A 17,311-nucleotide genomic window follows, 5' to 3' on the forward strand; every position below is an offset into this window, starting at 1 on the left:
GATGCATCAGTCAGTTGTCACAAGTTTTTCGATGGTGTGTCTGTGTATAGTGTAGTATAGAGATGGTATACTGTAGAGATGGTGGAATGCAATGGGCTCGGAACCACAGGTTGGGGTAGTCTACACGTATTAACCATTTAAAACTTGCATGGACATCAGTTGTCTTGTGCTACATTTAGATGCCTTTTAAATTTAAAATATTGGGTAACTTGGTTTGATTTCTTTCAATGACATGGGAAAAAGGCAATCAGCAACTTGAAATGTCCCGAAAATTGGAACAAGAGACAACAAAAAAGAAATCGCTAAAAAAGAGAGAAAATCATAGGAACATTTTCAAATAACTAATAAAAATTACCACCAAAATTATATTTATATTTATCAAAATTGTCAGAAATTATTATCTTATTTTAGTTTAGGACTTTTCTAGGTCATTTTCTTTCTTTAATTTCCTAAGGCTAATTTCAGGTCATTTTCTTGTAACTGATTTTTTTGGGTCATTTTTAAGTTGCTCAATGCAGGCTTTCCATGTATTTGAAAGAAATCATGCCATTTGCAAAGGATTTCAAGAGTTAAAGACATGGTCATTCTTCTGCATCACTTCTATTAGATTTGTTTTTGATAACTTAGGAACAATACCAATAAAATCATTTTTATTATTATAATTATCAGAAATTATTATTATTATAATTATTACTATTATTATTACTAGTAATAGTAGTAGTTGTCTTAGTAGCGGCATATTTGTCATAATTATATGTTATTTAGCACTTTTTTAGGTAAATTCCTATTTTGCCCTTTTATTTTTTATTTTTTTGTTGCTAATTTAGGTAGTTTTCTCATACCTTTTACTAAATTTTTGATCATTTTTGGGTCTTTATTAAAAGAAAGTTGTGCTTTAAAGTAATTAAGCTGATTTTCTCAGGTTTCAGTGGGTTAAAAGATGGACTTAACACATTGAGATTTGAGGACAGCCTTTCTGCAGCATTAAAAATAGAGGTGTGCCTTGAGACGGCTGAACAGCTGCTTCATATCCACACCTTCATGTCCTGTAATATACAGATTTAAATTAGTGGAAGACCACTGAAGGGCACTTAATCACTACAATATGGACACACACACACACACACTCACACACACATACACACACTGATTTGTGGTGTAAAGGCGTGTGTCGTCATCACACCCTCGTTCATCACCAGCTGTGGCTGCAGGTGTCTGTCAATGATAATGCACCTGCAGGCCTTTAATCACTGGCCGCCCCATTGGCTCGCATCGTTCAAGCCATCATTTTCACTGATATCGCCTGCTGGTCTTTCCAAAGTGTCAGCGAGGGGCGCTTTCATACCACAGACAGTGACATCATCACACATCTGAACAGGACATCAAGAAACACGTGACAGCCTGAAAGCTCCTCTGGCTGTTTACCAAGAAAGCATTATTACCTACAAATAATACACAACAGCTCTGCATATTACTGCTGATGTGAAGCATAAAGTCAGCTGACTCTCACTGACTCTGTTTTTGCATCAGAGTTTTGAGCTGAAGGCTAACATCAGCATGCTAACATGCACACAATATCAACATGCTGATGTGTAGCAGGTACAGTACAGCCGAGGCTTATGGTAATGTCATTAGTTTTGCAGGTATGTTTGAGATAAATCAAAGTATTCAATCAGTCAATCAAATTTCATTTATAAATTTATTTCATTAATAAAAATCAAATGCAAGTCAAAGTACTTAACACTTTGGTTGAAGAAACAAAAACAAGAACAACATAAGAAATGAGCAAAAATGGAACCTAAAAATTTTGCTTCACTCTTTCACACTGCTGCACCTCTTTAAAATGTTGTATTTTCCTTAATTTTCTGCATTTTGTACACTATTTTTAGCTTTATTTTTATTAATATTATCTAATTGGGTTTTGTTTTTCCATCTTATGTATGCATTCGGTACATTCTATTTTTAAATACATTGGAAGAAGGCTGAACTGAACAAGGCATGGTCAAAAATTTGTAAGAAATTAGTAAAGAAAAAAAAAGTTACAATAAAATTACCTGAAAATACGTAAAAAAAAAAGAAAGAAGTAAAAGTAAAGTAATAAAACAAAATGACCCCAAAAAATTGCTTACATTTATTTTTTAACAATGAATTTTTTCTTTAATATAATTTAAAAATCAAAATATAGTAATTATAAATATTGTTTTCTTGACATTTTTCTTTCTTTTTTTAAAATAATTGTATTTTTTCCAACCCAACTCCCTTTTTTTCCAACTTACTTTGAGGACATTTTCTTGTCACCTCTTACTACCTTCCTGAAATTTGTGGGAGAATTCTTGACAAGTTGTGCATCACCTTTTTTCCCCATGTTTTTTTTAAACAAATCATACCAATTCACATATGTCTTAAATGATTAAATAGCTTGTGAATGTTCTGAACGCAGCAAAAGAAAAGTGGTGTTAATCCAGGCGTCAGAGGATTAATCACATTTTTTAAATTCCATTATTTAGCATTTTAAAACAGTTTTGAAGCGCATATTAACGAGGTAAAGCAAGCCTTACCAGAGTGTCCTAAATGGGAGTCAAATGACAGCATATTCACTTTTCAGGAGCTCCAGTTTAGTTCATACAGGTCCTGTGTGTGTGTAAATATTGTTCCCCGTGACAGTCAGTCTTATGACTGTCCATAGGGGCGTACTAGGTCCGCAACCATGTTTGCATCATATGGCATCCACATGAATGCTTGAGCCCAAATTTTCCAAGCAGAACACTACACTGTTACAAGATGATCAATGTTATTCATTCCATCTGTCAGTGGCTTTAATTGGCTAATCAGTGTACACATGCACTAACATGTACATGCACCTGGACCAAAAATAAAAACTAAGATTATAGCACATACAGATGTGGCATTACTTGGCTCTCTGCCATTACTTCACTATGTCATAAATAGCTGTTTGCTGTTATATTAATGCTCTGGATGTCACACACAGGACCTTTAAAGTGTCGTCCCTCTACTTTAACACCCTCCTGAACAAACAGAAGCAGTTCTGTCTGGAAAGGTGGAGCAAACAGAATACCTCCCATATGTGTTTCTCCACTGAAACTAATGAATTCAAAGTAATTTAATGGAGCAGTGAACAGAGCAGACAGAAGTAGTTTTAAGGGGATTCCTTTGAACACAACAAGCCAGAGAAGGTGTGAATATCCTGCATGTAGAAAGTTTTATGACTTTTGAGGAAACAATGCTTTACATCTTAATAAAAGATAATATTGCTGGCTTCAAATTGAGCTAGGTTACAGAATCATAAAGTGCTTGTGGGATGCAGAATTATAAATTTGTACTTTTTTATCTGTACATTTTGTTAACCTTTTCAAAAATTGATCGACATCACTTTTCTCGCGCTGCAATCAGACGCCTTTCATTACTCACTTTGACCCTTTGAAACCTGAGCGAGACCTTTCGAAAACACAGGTCAACAAAGGGGATTTGACCGATTTGGCAATTAGAGTCCCAAAACTTGCAAAAAAAAAAAAAGGGAAAGTTGACAAGAAAAATGCAGAAAAATCCCTTTTAGGAAAGAGATGAGGATTATTAGAAAATTATCCAAAAAAAGGAAAAATGTTCGGAAAACTATAAAAAATTATAATTATTTTATATTTTAATGTTACAGAAAAAAATATAACAAATATTTTATACAGCGGTTATTCAGCAGTTTTAAAGGTAATTTTCTTGTTTGTTTTTTACTTTCTTTTTTTTTGTTTTTTATTTACAGGTACATTTATTGCATCTTTTTTAAACTATTTTTTGTTAATTTTTGTACCATGTCTTGGTAAGTTGATATTGCCTTCCCTATGTTTTTGATAGAAATCAAATTTGCGTCGGTTTCGAAAAGTTAATATTCAGATTAACTGTGTCCCAATACTTGAGGACTGTGTTTGTCATAGTGTGCCCGCGCACCGTTTCATTTCTCACTGTGATACAAATGAAAACAGGAAACACTAGTTGCGTGCTTTGTCATGCGGTATAATTTTATTACAAAAAGTTTTTATACAAATTTAATTGCATTATGGCAATGAACACTTTGTATTTATTATATCCAACATTTGACCTATTGCCCTCTGTGGCAGGATATGACTCGGCACGTCATGTATCATTCAGCAAAATAAACACAAGTAACATTCATTTCAGCACCATTCCTTTTCAAGAATGTTGACCGTGAACTCATTGGTAACATAATAACAATATCTTAATAAATACACATACTGTACACAAAGTTTTATTTAGCAACAATCAGAATGAGTGAAAAAGAGTTGAAAAATAAAAACAAATTAAAAGGAGTCTGTAATATGATATCGCTGTGACTGTATATAACTTATTTTTCCTATACTTGTATATTGTTGTCTTTAGATTTAAGACATTTTGTCCAATCAGAGGGATTGACCAGATGGATATCTTGTTTTTCTTAAATAAAATAATAATAATAATAATAAAAACCTTTCAAATTTCCCTTTATGATCCTGCTTGGATCAGTTATTGAAACAGAAATCCTCCACATTGTTGAGTTTAAGTGTCTGCAGCTCCTGGCTGTCCAATAGCCTGTAGCTGAAAGACACTCGGCTGACAAACTTCCCACTGGACACCATCCTCACCACGGTGTTATCACAGCCGATCTTCATGTGGGCTGCAGGGGAGAGCGGGAAAAGTATTATTAATATTAAGTCTCAGTTCAGCCAGTGTGATCATGTGGAGGGGAGGGGGTCGGTGTGTACTCACTGGGTCCAGTAAAGGTGATGCAGAGGTCCGTGATAGGCAGCAGCTTTGATGTGTCGATGCCGTTTCCTCCCAGCAGCTGCACGAAATCTCCTGATTCTGCACAGCCGGGCAGTGACCTCTGTAGACATCAGTACATGTTTTTATAACGTGGCGAACACTACTGAAATTCAGTAATCACAGTGTATTGACTTGGAAACATCAATTATTGTAATGGTGAGGGTATTGAAAATTATAGATCATAATGAAATCATGAAGAAATGGATACAGATACTGATAAAAATATGTTTAAGACATAGAAAAGATTGCGTTTGGTTTTATTAAGTCTGAGTTCCCAAAGCTGCTCAGTCACCTGAATGGAATGTTGGCATTGTGCTTTTCTTAAAACCATGGATATATCACATTTGTGCATTTCATTTGACTCATATTAATCTTTCTAACACTTGGAACACACTGCATGCGTGAGCAGCACATGACGACGACATTGCTGAACTGCTGTGTCTTGGATGCTCGCAGGGTTCAGACTGGCAGCGTTGTTGCTGCGGCGCTGCTGCAGAGCTGCCTGCTGCTATGAAAACTGTATTTCCACATTTATAAAACTTGTTCCACTCATTTATGAAGCGAAGCTCCTGCATTGTCAACAACACGGTCCCACAAATATTTCACAATAAAATGCCTCGTGTCAACAGCTGAGGGGATTCTTTTGACAGAATCATTGTTAGAAGGCTTTTAATTTGAAACGGAAACAGGAAACAAGATTGAGTAAAACATATTTTTGTATGTTCTTATTTCTGTGACAGGTAAAGGCAGTGAAACTGTGGTAAAAGGTGGTGTAGAGTTGATGTAATAATCAAGCCACCATTTTCACAGTCCGTTAAAGCATGCGTCACATGGAAAAAAAACGGTAAGCTGAGACATTCCTGAGCAGCTTTGCTCACGCAGGCAGTGTGGCTGCTCTAGCCTGTTAACATGGGCACAAAAAAAAAGCATGTTCCGCTATGCTCATGCTTTGCTCATGCATTGTTTATGTATGCAGTGTGTTCTGGGTGGAAAGTGACAGTATATAAGCTGACTTTGTCATGTGGAGGGGATGATGGTTGGCGTGACACCTAAGCGAAATGGTTGCAAAGTTGCAGACCACTATTCAACAAACAATAAAACCAGTTGTGAGTTAAGGTGTCATTGCTATTTCTCCAGCAGCTTTTTGCTGCCAAACGTACTTTTTTTTAAATGACCCACAGTTGTTTCTCCAGCGGAAGTAGTGGCAGTAAGAGCTGCTGTTTCTTTACACAGAATCACTGCATTTCCCTCCAGATAGTGGTTTGAAAGATGTTTTTTACCGAGACATCGATTCTTTTCCGGCCAGGATTTGGTCTGAAAAGCCTGGTCTGATTGTGCCTCCAAAACCAGGCATTTTAAGCCAAAAAATGATGAAAAATGATCTTTTCCTCACCATAACCTAGTGACAATATTTGGTATTTTGCAGTTTATCTGTATCGGCATTTTATTTTAATCCATGCTGATAAAATAATATTAAAAAGTAAGACTTTTACTTTGTAGAACCTCAGGGAGCTATTTTTATTTATTCATTTTGTATATACATTTTCACCGGACTTTATTAACAAAAAAAGTTGCAGGGAACTTGTTGTATATGTATGTATAAGTTTTGTGTTGGAGACTGAACCAAAACAGTTAACTTGTGGACCACAAATCCAAAACAATGAGCTGAAAGAAACTAAAATGCTGCAGAAAGCTGTGAGTGAAACTGCAGAGTTGGGTGATACCTCGAGGTTCTGAATAACATGTCACCACTTTTACATCCAATTGGATCAGTTGTTGATGAAAAATTGATTATAGAAATGTTTGGTGGTACAGGTAATAAGTTTTGTTTTGTTTACTTGTGTACTTCTAAAGCAACGCAGCAATGTCTTGCTAAAAAACAGTAGGTGTTGTAGTTTGTTGGTCTGCAGCTTTGCAGTCGTCTTGTCTGGTTCTCACCCCATATATCATCCCCTCAACCTCCCACAGACAAAGTCATCACTTGCTCAGTGCATGTAATCTTCAGAAATGTAAGCGAGTTATGGTATTTAACAGAGGGGACATTTATGGAAGAACAAACATATTGCTGTTGCATTTTCTGAGGGTAATTTTTAGGAGCAGTATTGGCAAAACCTTAGGTAAAAATAAGGTGAGGTGAAGGACAGAGAGATGTTGTGTGCTGTAAACCCCTCTGAGGCAATTTTTTTTAGGATTCGTTTACCTTAGGAAAGTTGTTGTAATGTCCGAGGCTGAATTCAGAGATGTCGATCTCCACTGGATATATGATGGAGAAGCTGCAGTTCCTGTGCTGCTGAGGGATCACCATTGTGTAACTGCCCTCTGGTGACTGGGAGATGACATTGCAGGCTGTGGGTTGAGAGGAGAGACTTTACATACAATGATTTTCTGGGTGGATTTTCAGGGTGAAGCAAGTGAAATATGCACAGAAAGAACAAGGACAAACAATTTATTGCAAGACTAAGTTGGTTGGTGAAACCAAATGCAACGGTACTATAGCTTCAAACTGAAACAAATGTCGCTGTCGACAGCATTCGAGTTCCATATCATGAAGTTAATGAAACACTGATTTTGGTTTAATCAAGAAATTTGGCCCTTAAATTTAATTTTTCTGTCTACAGCATTTTTAATGTGTTCATGGTGCTGATCCTCAAACATAGCGATGGCAAACTGACCCCCCCATGCAGTAATTATCACCACACTCATGTTTTATATGCCTGTGTACACTTTACTCTATGATTGTGATGTACTTACGGAAAGGATTGATGTGTTTCCTGACTGTCAGCGTGAAGCTGCTGCCGGCGTTGTGAATGCGGAAAAAGACCATGGCCACGTTCTGAGAGGAGCGCACGCTCCTCCTCAGTGAACCTGTGTCGCAGTAATCCACATAGCGCTCGTACAGAGGCAGCGGGTGATCCTGGGAGCTGGGAAACTTCTCACCTTTCATCACCCAGCCGTCAAACACCTTCACAGGACACAGTGGCAGGGAGAAGTGGGGGTTCAGATTCAGATCAGGATGATATTTGCACGGTTTTATCTTACTTATCTTACTCTGTTGGAAACATATTCAACTTAGTAGTTGAGGTTTAGACCATATAGCATGTAAAGAGCATCAGCGTAAAACCATGGAATGGTAAATGGACTACATTTATAATAGCACTTTTCTAGTCTTTACAACATAAGAACCATTCACACACATACATTCATACATCATCATCATACATCGTCAAGGCTACCACACAAAGTGCCGCCTGCTCATCACATAAACACTCACATGCACTCTCAAAAATATGAGCAAGTTGATGTGCATAATCTTGCCCCTGGGCACAAGGGTCAGGGATCGAACCCAAGACCTTCTGATTGAGCCAAAGCCGCCCCAGGGTGAATGTTTTTGCAAGTAAACAGCTTATGTACAGTTGCCTTATGTGAAAGCATCAACAAGCTTAGTGGAGCTAGTTGACTGACCCCAGTTTGGTAGCATGAACACAAGCAAGCTTTATAATACCTAAACAAAAACAATGTCCCATTTCAGCACCGGAGATTCCTCAACATATACACAATTATGTAATAGAAATAACAGACCTAACAAGCTGCATTTATGCAACAGGAGTTACTGTGACAAATTTCCATGTGAAATTACAGTAAACTTCTGTAGTTGCTCGCAGCCAGTTATTTTTTTGTTATGTCACTACAACAGCATATTACTGTTTAAGTTATTATAGTATTCAAATGTAGAATGTGAAGTTAAATTGGGTTTGAAAAGCATCAAGATTTTATTTTTTTTACATTTTTTTTAAAAAAAAAAGTACAGTACTGTTAAATATGGCTGTATTTTTACAGCATTGATACTGGCTTCAACCGTCAAACCGTCAAGGTTTACAGTGCTTTTACAGTGCGTTTTTTGTATTTAAAAATTATTTTTACATAAATTTTAAATTTGGCTGTATTTTTACAGTGGTAATATTATGTCCAAAAATCATCATGATTCAGCATTTAACAGGATTTTGTAAAAAAAAAAAAAAAAAAAGATGTATGTTGTTGGAGGTATTTCTACAGCTTACACATTGATTTAAAAAAATCATCAATATTTACAGTGTTTTACTGTATTATTTTTTTTTAAAGTACCTAAGTGCAAAGTTGGTCATATTTTGTCAGTAGTAATTGGCTCCAAAAAGCATCAAGAGTTAGTGTTTTACTGTATTTTGTAAAAAAAAAAAAAAAAAAATGATGGACTTTGTTGTTAAATTTGGCAGCAGACAAATTGGCTCTGAAAAACATTGAGCTTTACAGTGTTTTACTGGGGTTTTTCTTAAAGTACATTAATGTAAAATTTGTATAGTGTTTTACTGTATTTTGAAAAACAGTTTACATTACTGTTAAAATTTGGCCGCATTTTTACAGCAGTAATTTGGGCTCCAAAAAGCAACAAAATTACAGTGTGTAACTGTACTTAGAAGAAAATGTACAATAGAGTTTTGCTGCCTTTTTACAGCAATTTATTGTGTATTTACAGTGTAGATTTCTGCTGAATGATGTGTAATTGCCAGCAACCTGCCATTACTCTATGGTGTCACTACCGTAAATTACTTTATTAGTATATTACTGTTAAATGTATCACAGTATTCTACACTACATGAGGTTATATTGGCTTTAGAAAGCATCAACATTTACAGTTTTACTGTAATTTTAGGGAAAAAGTACATTACTGTTAAATTTGTCTGCATTTTTACAACAGTAATTTTGATTCCAAACAGCGTCAAAATTTTACAGTGTTTTATTGTAATTTGGGGAAATATTGTGCATTACTGTTAGAATTTTGCTGTGTTGGTGCAGCAGTTTGTTACATCGTAGATGTTTGCTGAATGATGTTACCAGGGTCCTTATTTTACAGTGTCACTACTGTAAATTACTTCAACAGTACATTGCGTTAAATTTATCACAGCATTCTACAGTAGAATGTTAAGTCATACTGGCTCCAAACAACCTTAAGATTTAGTGTTTTACTGTAATTTTGTCAAAATTGCACGTTATTGTTAGAATTTGGCTGTATTTTGGCAGCAATCTGTTACAATACATGTTATAATTATAATTGATATTTTAGCTCCACTTTCAAGATACAATTTCACAGCTGGTTGGAGGTGCTTTTATATATAAGAGCAAGAAAATGATTATTTGTGGGCAAGTTTTACCGTGATGAAGTCCCCTCCCCTGCAGTCGATGTCTACATTGTCATAATCCACACTGATCACTTCGTTTGGCTCTGCCATGAAGAAAGCAGCACAGCTGAGCTGAGGACGCTCTGCTGTGAAGGTGAACTGACCCTCCACTGCAACCATGTCCAGACAACCTGGGAGACAGTTACACAGCAGAGTATTTCTACAGTCAGAATAGATCATTATTTAAAATAAAAATTAAACAATCTAGAAAAAAGCATATAGAAAAGGGATTTTGCTGTTTATTAATACTTTAAGCAGTACATGACTGTAATTACAATTTTTCATCTATTTTTTTAACAATATTCTGCCTTTCTACTCTAATTAGGCTATGTTGAATGCTACCATATAAATCAATTAAAACTTAAATAATTAAAAATAGGCAGTTTATATTTTTATAGTATTTTGGTTAAGACAGTATATATTAAAGATAAATAGCCTAAATGAAAACGTGTCTCCATCTCCCTCTCTTGCACACACTTTGCACACAGTTGTGTCTTTTTTGCAAGTTTTAAGCTACCATAGGGTCATTTCATAAAACTTACGTAAAGGTCGGCGGTACAGTAATTCTTCAGGTATTTCTCTCTTGAGTTCCGAGTTGAAAAATGAATATAATTCATCTTTTGAGATCTCGTTGTTCTGCAGAAAATAGAGGAAATGGGAATGTCCAAAGTTTTGACATAAACGGAATCTTTGCAAAAAGAGAATAATAACAAAGTGGACTCACCTCTATATATCTGGAGTCTCCCTTGAGGACAGACAGGCACAGCACCAGGAAGAAGAGCTGCTCTCGGAAAGTGCGCTCCATGACGCGCATCTCTGTGTCAGCAGGGCGCACCTGAGCGGACAAAGTCTGAGCGGCTCTGAGATCGGCGCTGCTTTTTATAGGACCAAGTTCTGGACTAACACGGTCGCTGCGACTGTCACCCATCATGGAGCCCCCCATCCCCTCTTCCCCACTCCACCCCCTTACCCAACCAATTGCGTGGTCGTGACGAGAGCAGAGGATGGACAGGCGAGTTGAGACAGAGACAGATGAGAGGCAACTGATGCCAAATGAAGCGCAAACAGCATAAAGCAGGTACCTGTGGTCCTTCCACACTGCTGCTCAATGGACACATGATGTTAACTTATTTTAACAACATACACACTATTTTGTCCTCTAACAGCTGGTAAAACTGATAGATTATCGAGCAGAGATGGAGCAGTGGGGGGGGGCTTGTGGGGCTCCACCCCCAAATTTTTATTATGTATCTGTTATTTTAGATCACATTTAGTTTGCATTGTTGGGGATTATTATAGGATGGATTTAAATGTAGCATATATGTCAGCCACATTTCAGTATGTTTCCATGCACAGTTTAGTCGGTTACGGTTATAGCTTGATTAGGCTATTTTTTTGGACTACTGTCCTTGTCCCAGTTTAAAAGCATCCAGAATCAATTTATTGATGGAAGTATGTTCGACTCCTCCACAGCAGGTGGAGATTTGCCCTCTTTCAGTGGGTTGCAATATTTATACATTTAAGTGTTTATTGACGATAACTTCAGGGGAGAAAACTGCAGTGTCATGTACATATAATCAAATGCCACTGAACAAACTCTGCCATCAGTGATTAGTTTAAGCCACCTAAAAAAAAACAATCATTATCAGTTAAAGTGTGGGTTATATTTAGAGTATTTTCAAGGCTTTACCTTACTGTAAAACAACTCTTACCAACGGGGATTTGAAGTCGTTATATCAAACACACTTGACTCCACTAAGGAAAAGTAATTTTACTCAACTGAAGCTGCTGCTCTACCGCTGCCTCCATCAGATGTTGTGGAAGCTAAAGAGGAGACAAGATTCAAATATGGTGTACAAACAGATTTTTTTAGGTGGCTAAAATATGTTTTGTTACGGCCCCATCCACAGCAGGACATCGTTTAGCTTCCAGGCCTGTGTTGTGGGACTGTTCTTTATTTATCAGAGATGGGTGGGTGGTTGCGGTGGACTTTTTATTTAAAATAAATATAAAATACTACGTTTTCAAGTCGTATGTCCCTCATGTAAGCCAATATTAAAAACACGTCCCTCTTCAGTGCAGACATTTTTTAAATACCTGACCCGTTATCTAGCACCCCTTCCCCCCTCATAAGTAACCAACAGCGCCTATCTGTAAACACAGAGGGAGGCTGGCACAGTGACAAGGAGCACGCACAGAACATCGAGCGCAGCTTAAGTCTGACTGAGGTATTTACATGACAGAATAGCTTGACTTCCAATCATATTATCTAGGTGTGTCAGTCCAGTTTTGAGAAATTCAGTTTAGTCCGGTTTCAGTCGGACTAACATGTTTACGTGGATTTCAAACGTCCAGTTATAGTCGGACCAACACAATGCTTCCAGTTTTCCTAACATCATGTAAATGCACTGTTTCTTTCTGTAGAGATAGATTTCAAGGTAAGTATTACGGTTTACTTAAAATCCCCATGTTACATAACTGAAAAATAGAAATATGAGACATTTTTCTTTGTTTTGGGTTGAGCCCTCAATGTTTACAATGTCTGGCTCTGCTGCTGTTTTTGGGTGAATTCAGGGGAGTAGAATACAGTTTCAGCAGTGGTGGGATCCAATGAAGTACATCTACTCATATATAGTACTGAAGTAACATTTACTTGAGTATTTTCATTTTATTGTACTTTATGCATCTATGCCACCACATGTTGGAGGCAAATATTGTACTTTTTTACTCCATTACATTTAGTTACTTTGCAGATTTAGATTATGAATACAAAATATAAATTGACTAATAAAATATGATGTATTATTATAAGGTAGGTTCCCCAGAAGTAATTCAAATGATCTCCACTTTTACAGCAACAATAAAATTAAAAAATATATAATGCATCAGTATTTATAATTCAGTAGAGCTAATACAATCTACTTAAACTCTGTATAATGACTACTTTTAATTTTGGCACTTAAAATACATTTTGCTGCTGACACTTTTGGACTTTCACTTATGAGAGTTATCACTTATTACTTTTACAGTAACTGAGCACTTATACTTGTACACTGTAATGATTCTTTTTCTTCTACTTAAGTAAAGATGTGAGTACTTGTACTTCACTGAGTTTGACTAAACATTAGTGTCTAACTCTATACAGGCAATTTCACAAGACTAAAACAGCCACTTAAGGTTAGTGTGACAAAATAATGATGACTATTATATTTGATGTCAATTTAATGCGTTTAATAAGTGGGCAAACTCCATTTGCTTAAGAGGATTGTTTGATATGAACAAAAACTTCAGAGCAGCTTCTAAATCAATCATATTATTCAGTTAATAAAATAAATGGAAATATGATCTTATGATCTAAAGACAGAAAGTACGTAGAATGAACAAAAAAAGTCCCACATTGAAAATGTAGAGGAGATCTGTAAGGTGTAAATGCTTGTGAAATGTGTCTGATTGCAGCACAATAAAACTGATGATCCAGGGGTCAAACGGTTAAAATATGCAGCATTGTACTATTCTGTAACAGTTGTTATAATGGAATAAGCACAGCAAATGGGAATGGGTCAAGGTGGAATTTATTGTCATTCCCTCCATATTATGTAAGATACCACACTCATTATACAGTGAAAAAAAATGCATTTCCTTAAGGCTCCACTGTACACAGCAAAGAAAGAAACAGAAATCTTAACAAAGGTGAAACTGATTTATTTTGTGCTTAGAGATTCTGTACCATAAACTCATCAATTGAAAAATATACGCTATTGAGATTTTGATCGACCAGCTGCGATATGTTGTGTTAATCTGAGGAAGTTGGTCAGCTGGAGAAAACGATTGTCTCTTTCTTTTTATGCACATTATACACATTACATCATCTTTTATCAGTTCTTATTTCATTTTTCATCATCATTCTCGAACTATCTTGTCCATTAGTCTAAATTGTTTAACTGTGTATACTGGATTTAAATAGGCGGTTAACATCTCATCCTGGTTCAACTTCATCGCTGTTAAGAATAAATCAGAGCTTTCCCAAACCATTAACCAGGCAAGGAGAATAACCGGCATAAACATTATGCCACTTTGCACACTGTAGTATATTGTGATTTTTATTCTGTCTATATTATGTGTATTAAGTATTCTGTTTTTAGGAACACATTCTGTGTCTTTATTGTTTGAGTTTGTTTTGCACTGAATATTGCATGTTGAGGTCTGTCTAAGACGATTTTTTGCCATGACGGACAATGATGTTTCTAAATCTGAATCTAACCAAATGATTAAAGTCAAAGGGTGAGAGAGTGAGGTCGCACCAAACTTGTTCTATAAGGTTTTGTCTTTAGTCACTGAGCTCTTTAGCAGAAACATTTCCTAATGGTTTGTGTTGTTGGTAAATATGCTTTGTTCTTTCAACACTGGATTGTGTCATTAATGTGTTAACTGGCTTGCTAGCGTTATGACAGTGTTCTGGTTTCCCTTTCTGAATGATTAATAGAGACTATCTTCGTGTGCTAGTATAGACGGGAATTTCCTCTCATTCGGGTGCAGAACGTATGTGATTGTTGGCCGACAGTTGTAGTCTTCCAGTCGTTGGTTACCATGTGCTTTTGTTGACTAAACATCATGGTAGCAGCATCACGGAATGTCAACAGCAGACGCAGAAGGATGCGTAATATGTGCGTAATATGTAGACGTGAAAGTCCACTGAAAAGGTGGCAATGTGACAGCTTGGGGTGAGAACTGTTGGCTGGTATGAAGAGATATTTCCTGTCATGCAGGTGCAGAACGTAAGTGCTGGTTGGCCTTCAGTTGCAGTCTTTGTGGTGTGTTAATGTGAAACTTTTTGGCTCATACATGGCGATACGAGGCAACGCAACAATCAGATTTCATTGCCACTTGTTCTCTGAAGCTGGTTTGGTGTGTCAGGGTCTTTAGTGAACACATGGTCAGAAGCAGTGCTGGACAATCATACTCACACCCCCAGGTAGCATAAGAGTTACCCATTCATCTTCAATTTTTGGAGCCTCAGGTATTACATCCATGTAAACATGAGGACATAAGGCGGGCTTCTATTACAGAGTTGCGCAAAAGTTAAGCGATATTTTTGAAATTTTGATAAAACACAATTGTGAGATGACTGCATTTCCATCAAGTGATATTATGCAGCTTCTCTCACGATGTTACGATACCTTCCTCTCGTGATAACATTCCATGAAGCATGGCGATGGATGTTTAAAACACTGGTGGGCTTATTTCTGCTGCTGCCACTCATTAAAGTCAATCTAGTATCGCCGTAATTTCTTCGTCTCGTGTAAGAGTTAGGTATAAGATCTCAGTCTCTTCCTCCATCCTCACATACTGAGTCATGTTTTGTAGAATGTCATGTGGCTTTGTGGTACTTCTTCTTCTTCTTTGGGTTTAAGGTGGGTTGGCATCCATGAAGTGGCATTACTGGTGTTGCATATCATATGAGCTGTAAAAGCAAAAAAAGTGTTTCCATTGCAGTTTTGCAAAATATGGCTTAGTTATTTTGAAACTGACATGTTTCTTTTAGGCATACTTGGTATTTGCACTTTTAATTTGCATAAATTGAGGGTTCATGGAAACCCGCCTGTACATGAAGATGAGGACAAGGAAAGGAGGTGCAGATTCATAACTGTGTGTTTGAATCAGCTTTCTCATCTGCGAAATTCCCTTTTATCTCAACTGTCTGATGGTAAAACTGCATGATGGGAAGTTTATACTCACACAAGAGTGATGTCTAACTCATGTAACAACCTGCTGTGATTTCTACAGCATTCACTTCACACCTCGAGTACATTCACTAAGCTGCTTTCACGCCTGCTTCGTGTGATGCCGTCCTAACAAACCCCGGAGCCTTTAGCGCCGGAGTCATTTTGGGGAGGGCGAGAAAACTCTGGCAAAACCTTGTTGAACACCAAAGATGCCCTCATGCTTTATTACTAAGCAAACTGCATGCTAAATTACACACATAATGAGTTGTTGATTATAAACTTAAACTTTTCTCATCATGCAAAATAGATATTGTGATTGTGTTTTTGGACATCTGGTTTCAAAATCTACAACGCGACATCTGGAAACCACAATATGCTAATTTCTGGGCATGAAAAGAAATTAACGGTAAAATTAAAATTACAAACAATGATGGTTGTTGAAAAGTCTTAAGGTGACATTCACAGACTGCTGAGAGTCAAGGACACCGTCTACCCGTCTGAGCTCGGTCCCCGCAGTGTGTAGATGCCTCAGGCTGTTGAAAAGGTCAGTCCATTCAAATGTAGAAAGCGGGCCTCTGTGTTACTTAAATTTTTTGGTTTTTTGGTTTTTTAGATACTCCTCTCAACTCAACACACTGTATATCCAATGCACCCGTCCAGTCATGGCAATGTACTTACAGGAATACTTCATTCCCCAACATTCAGAAAAACTTGTTTTTCTTGCATGCCTCCACGGTGAACGAAGAATCCAAAGATGGCGAAAATTCTTGATGTGAAGGCATAGCGCCTGTTATGTAGACCAGTGACATCACTTGATAACGCAGCCAAACGGAACTTGTCATGTCCGCATGATACCCCGTTTTATGGCATCAGGTTAAAACACTGCCGGAAACAACATAATAAAAGGAGCAGTAAGGTCCCTATAGGGTGTGTTTACATTTAGAGGCTGTTTACACGGCAACGGTTCTTGCATGAAACTGTAAACTATGATAACATCACGGCCGCACTTCACGCATGAGTGTGGTGTTCCTCTATGGTGTGTCATTACAAAGTTACACTGTCAGCTACTGGCCTGGTGTGCATACGACAAGGTTTTCGGTTGCTTTTGCAGATCTGTGTACATGCGCATCATTCTTACAGTGTTTTAATATGAGTGCAGAATTCTTTAAAACCACAAAGGAAAGACTTTTTCGTTGTAATAGAAACGTTCTTGTCTAAACGTGGCGTTAGTAATAAAATGTTTTTATGTTTTTGTAAATTTTGCAGAACAGGTTGTGCAGAACAGACTGTGTTGCACTCCATATTTAAAAGTGAAAATGTATTCTTTTTGTGACTCTGAGATGCAACTAAATTACATCTCCATCCTCATTAATTTTTTCAGTCATTGGTCTATATGCTTGGATGTACATGCACTGCATTTATTGTAAGTGTTTGTAAACAGTATTGAATGTAGAAACCACTCAGCAGGTTAGAGGTTTAATGAACTGTAGACAGAGAGAGTAAACTCATCAGTTGCTCTGTGCAGGCTTTAGTAGTTTTTCCTTT

At 36.9% G+C, this 17,311-nt stretch overlaps 1 protein-coding gene across 1 annotated transcript; it reads right to left on the reverse strand.

Moving 5' to 3' along the window:
* Positions 1 to 4,002: 4,002 nt before the first annotated feature.
* Positions 4,003 to 10,927, reverse strand: crhbp (corticotropin releasing hormone binding protein). The gene is made up of 7 exons (XM_042509765.2): positions 10,768 to 10,927; positions 10,586 to 10,679; positions 10,017 to 10,174; positions 7,582 to 7,792; positions 7,031 to 7,176; positions 4,774 to 4,891; positions 4,003 to 4,681 (listed from the first exon to the last, which is right to left on the reverse strand). Exons 1-7 carry the CDS (start codon positions 10,855 to 10,857, stop codon positions 4,527 to 4,529), a joined length of 972 nt encoding a protein of 323 aa, XP_042365699.1. The 5' UTR covers positions 10,858 to 10,927; the 3' UTR covers positions 4,003 to 4,526.
* Between the last annotated feature and the right edge of the window lie 6,384 nt (positions 10,928 to 17,311).

The sequence above is a fragment of the Plectropomus leopardus genome, chromosome 20, assembly GCF_026936395.1.
Source record: "Plectropomus leopardus strain MGB_pleo_1.0 chromosome 20, ASM2693639v1, whole genome shotgun sequence".
NCBI lineage: Eukaryota > Metazoa > Chordata > Actinopteri > Perciformes > Serranidae > Plectropomus > Plectropomus leopardus.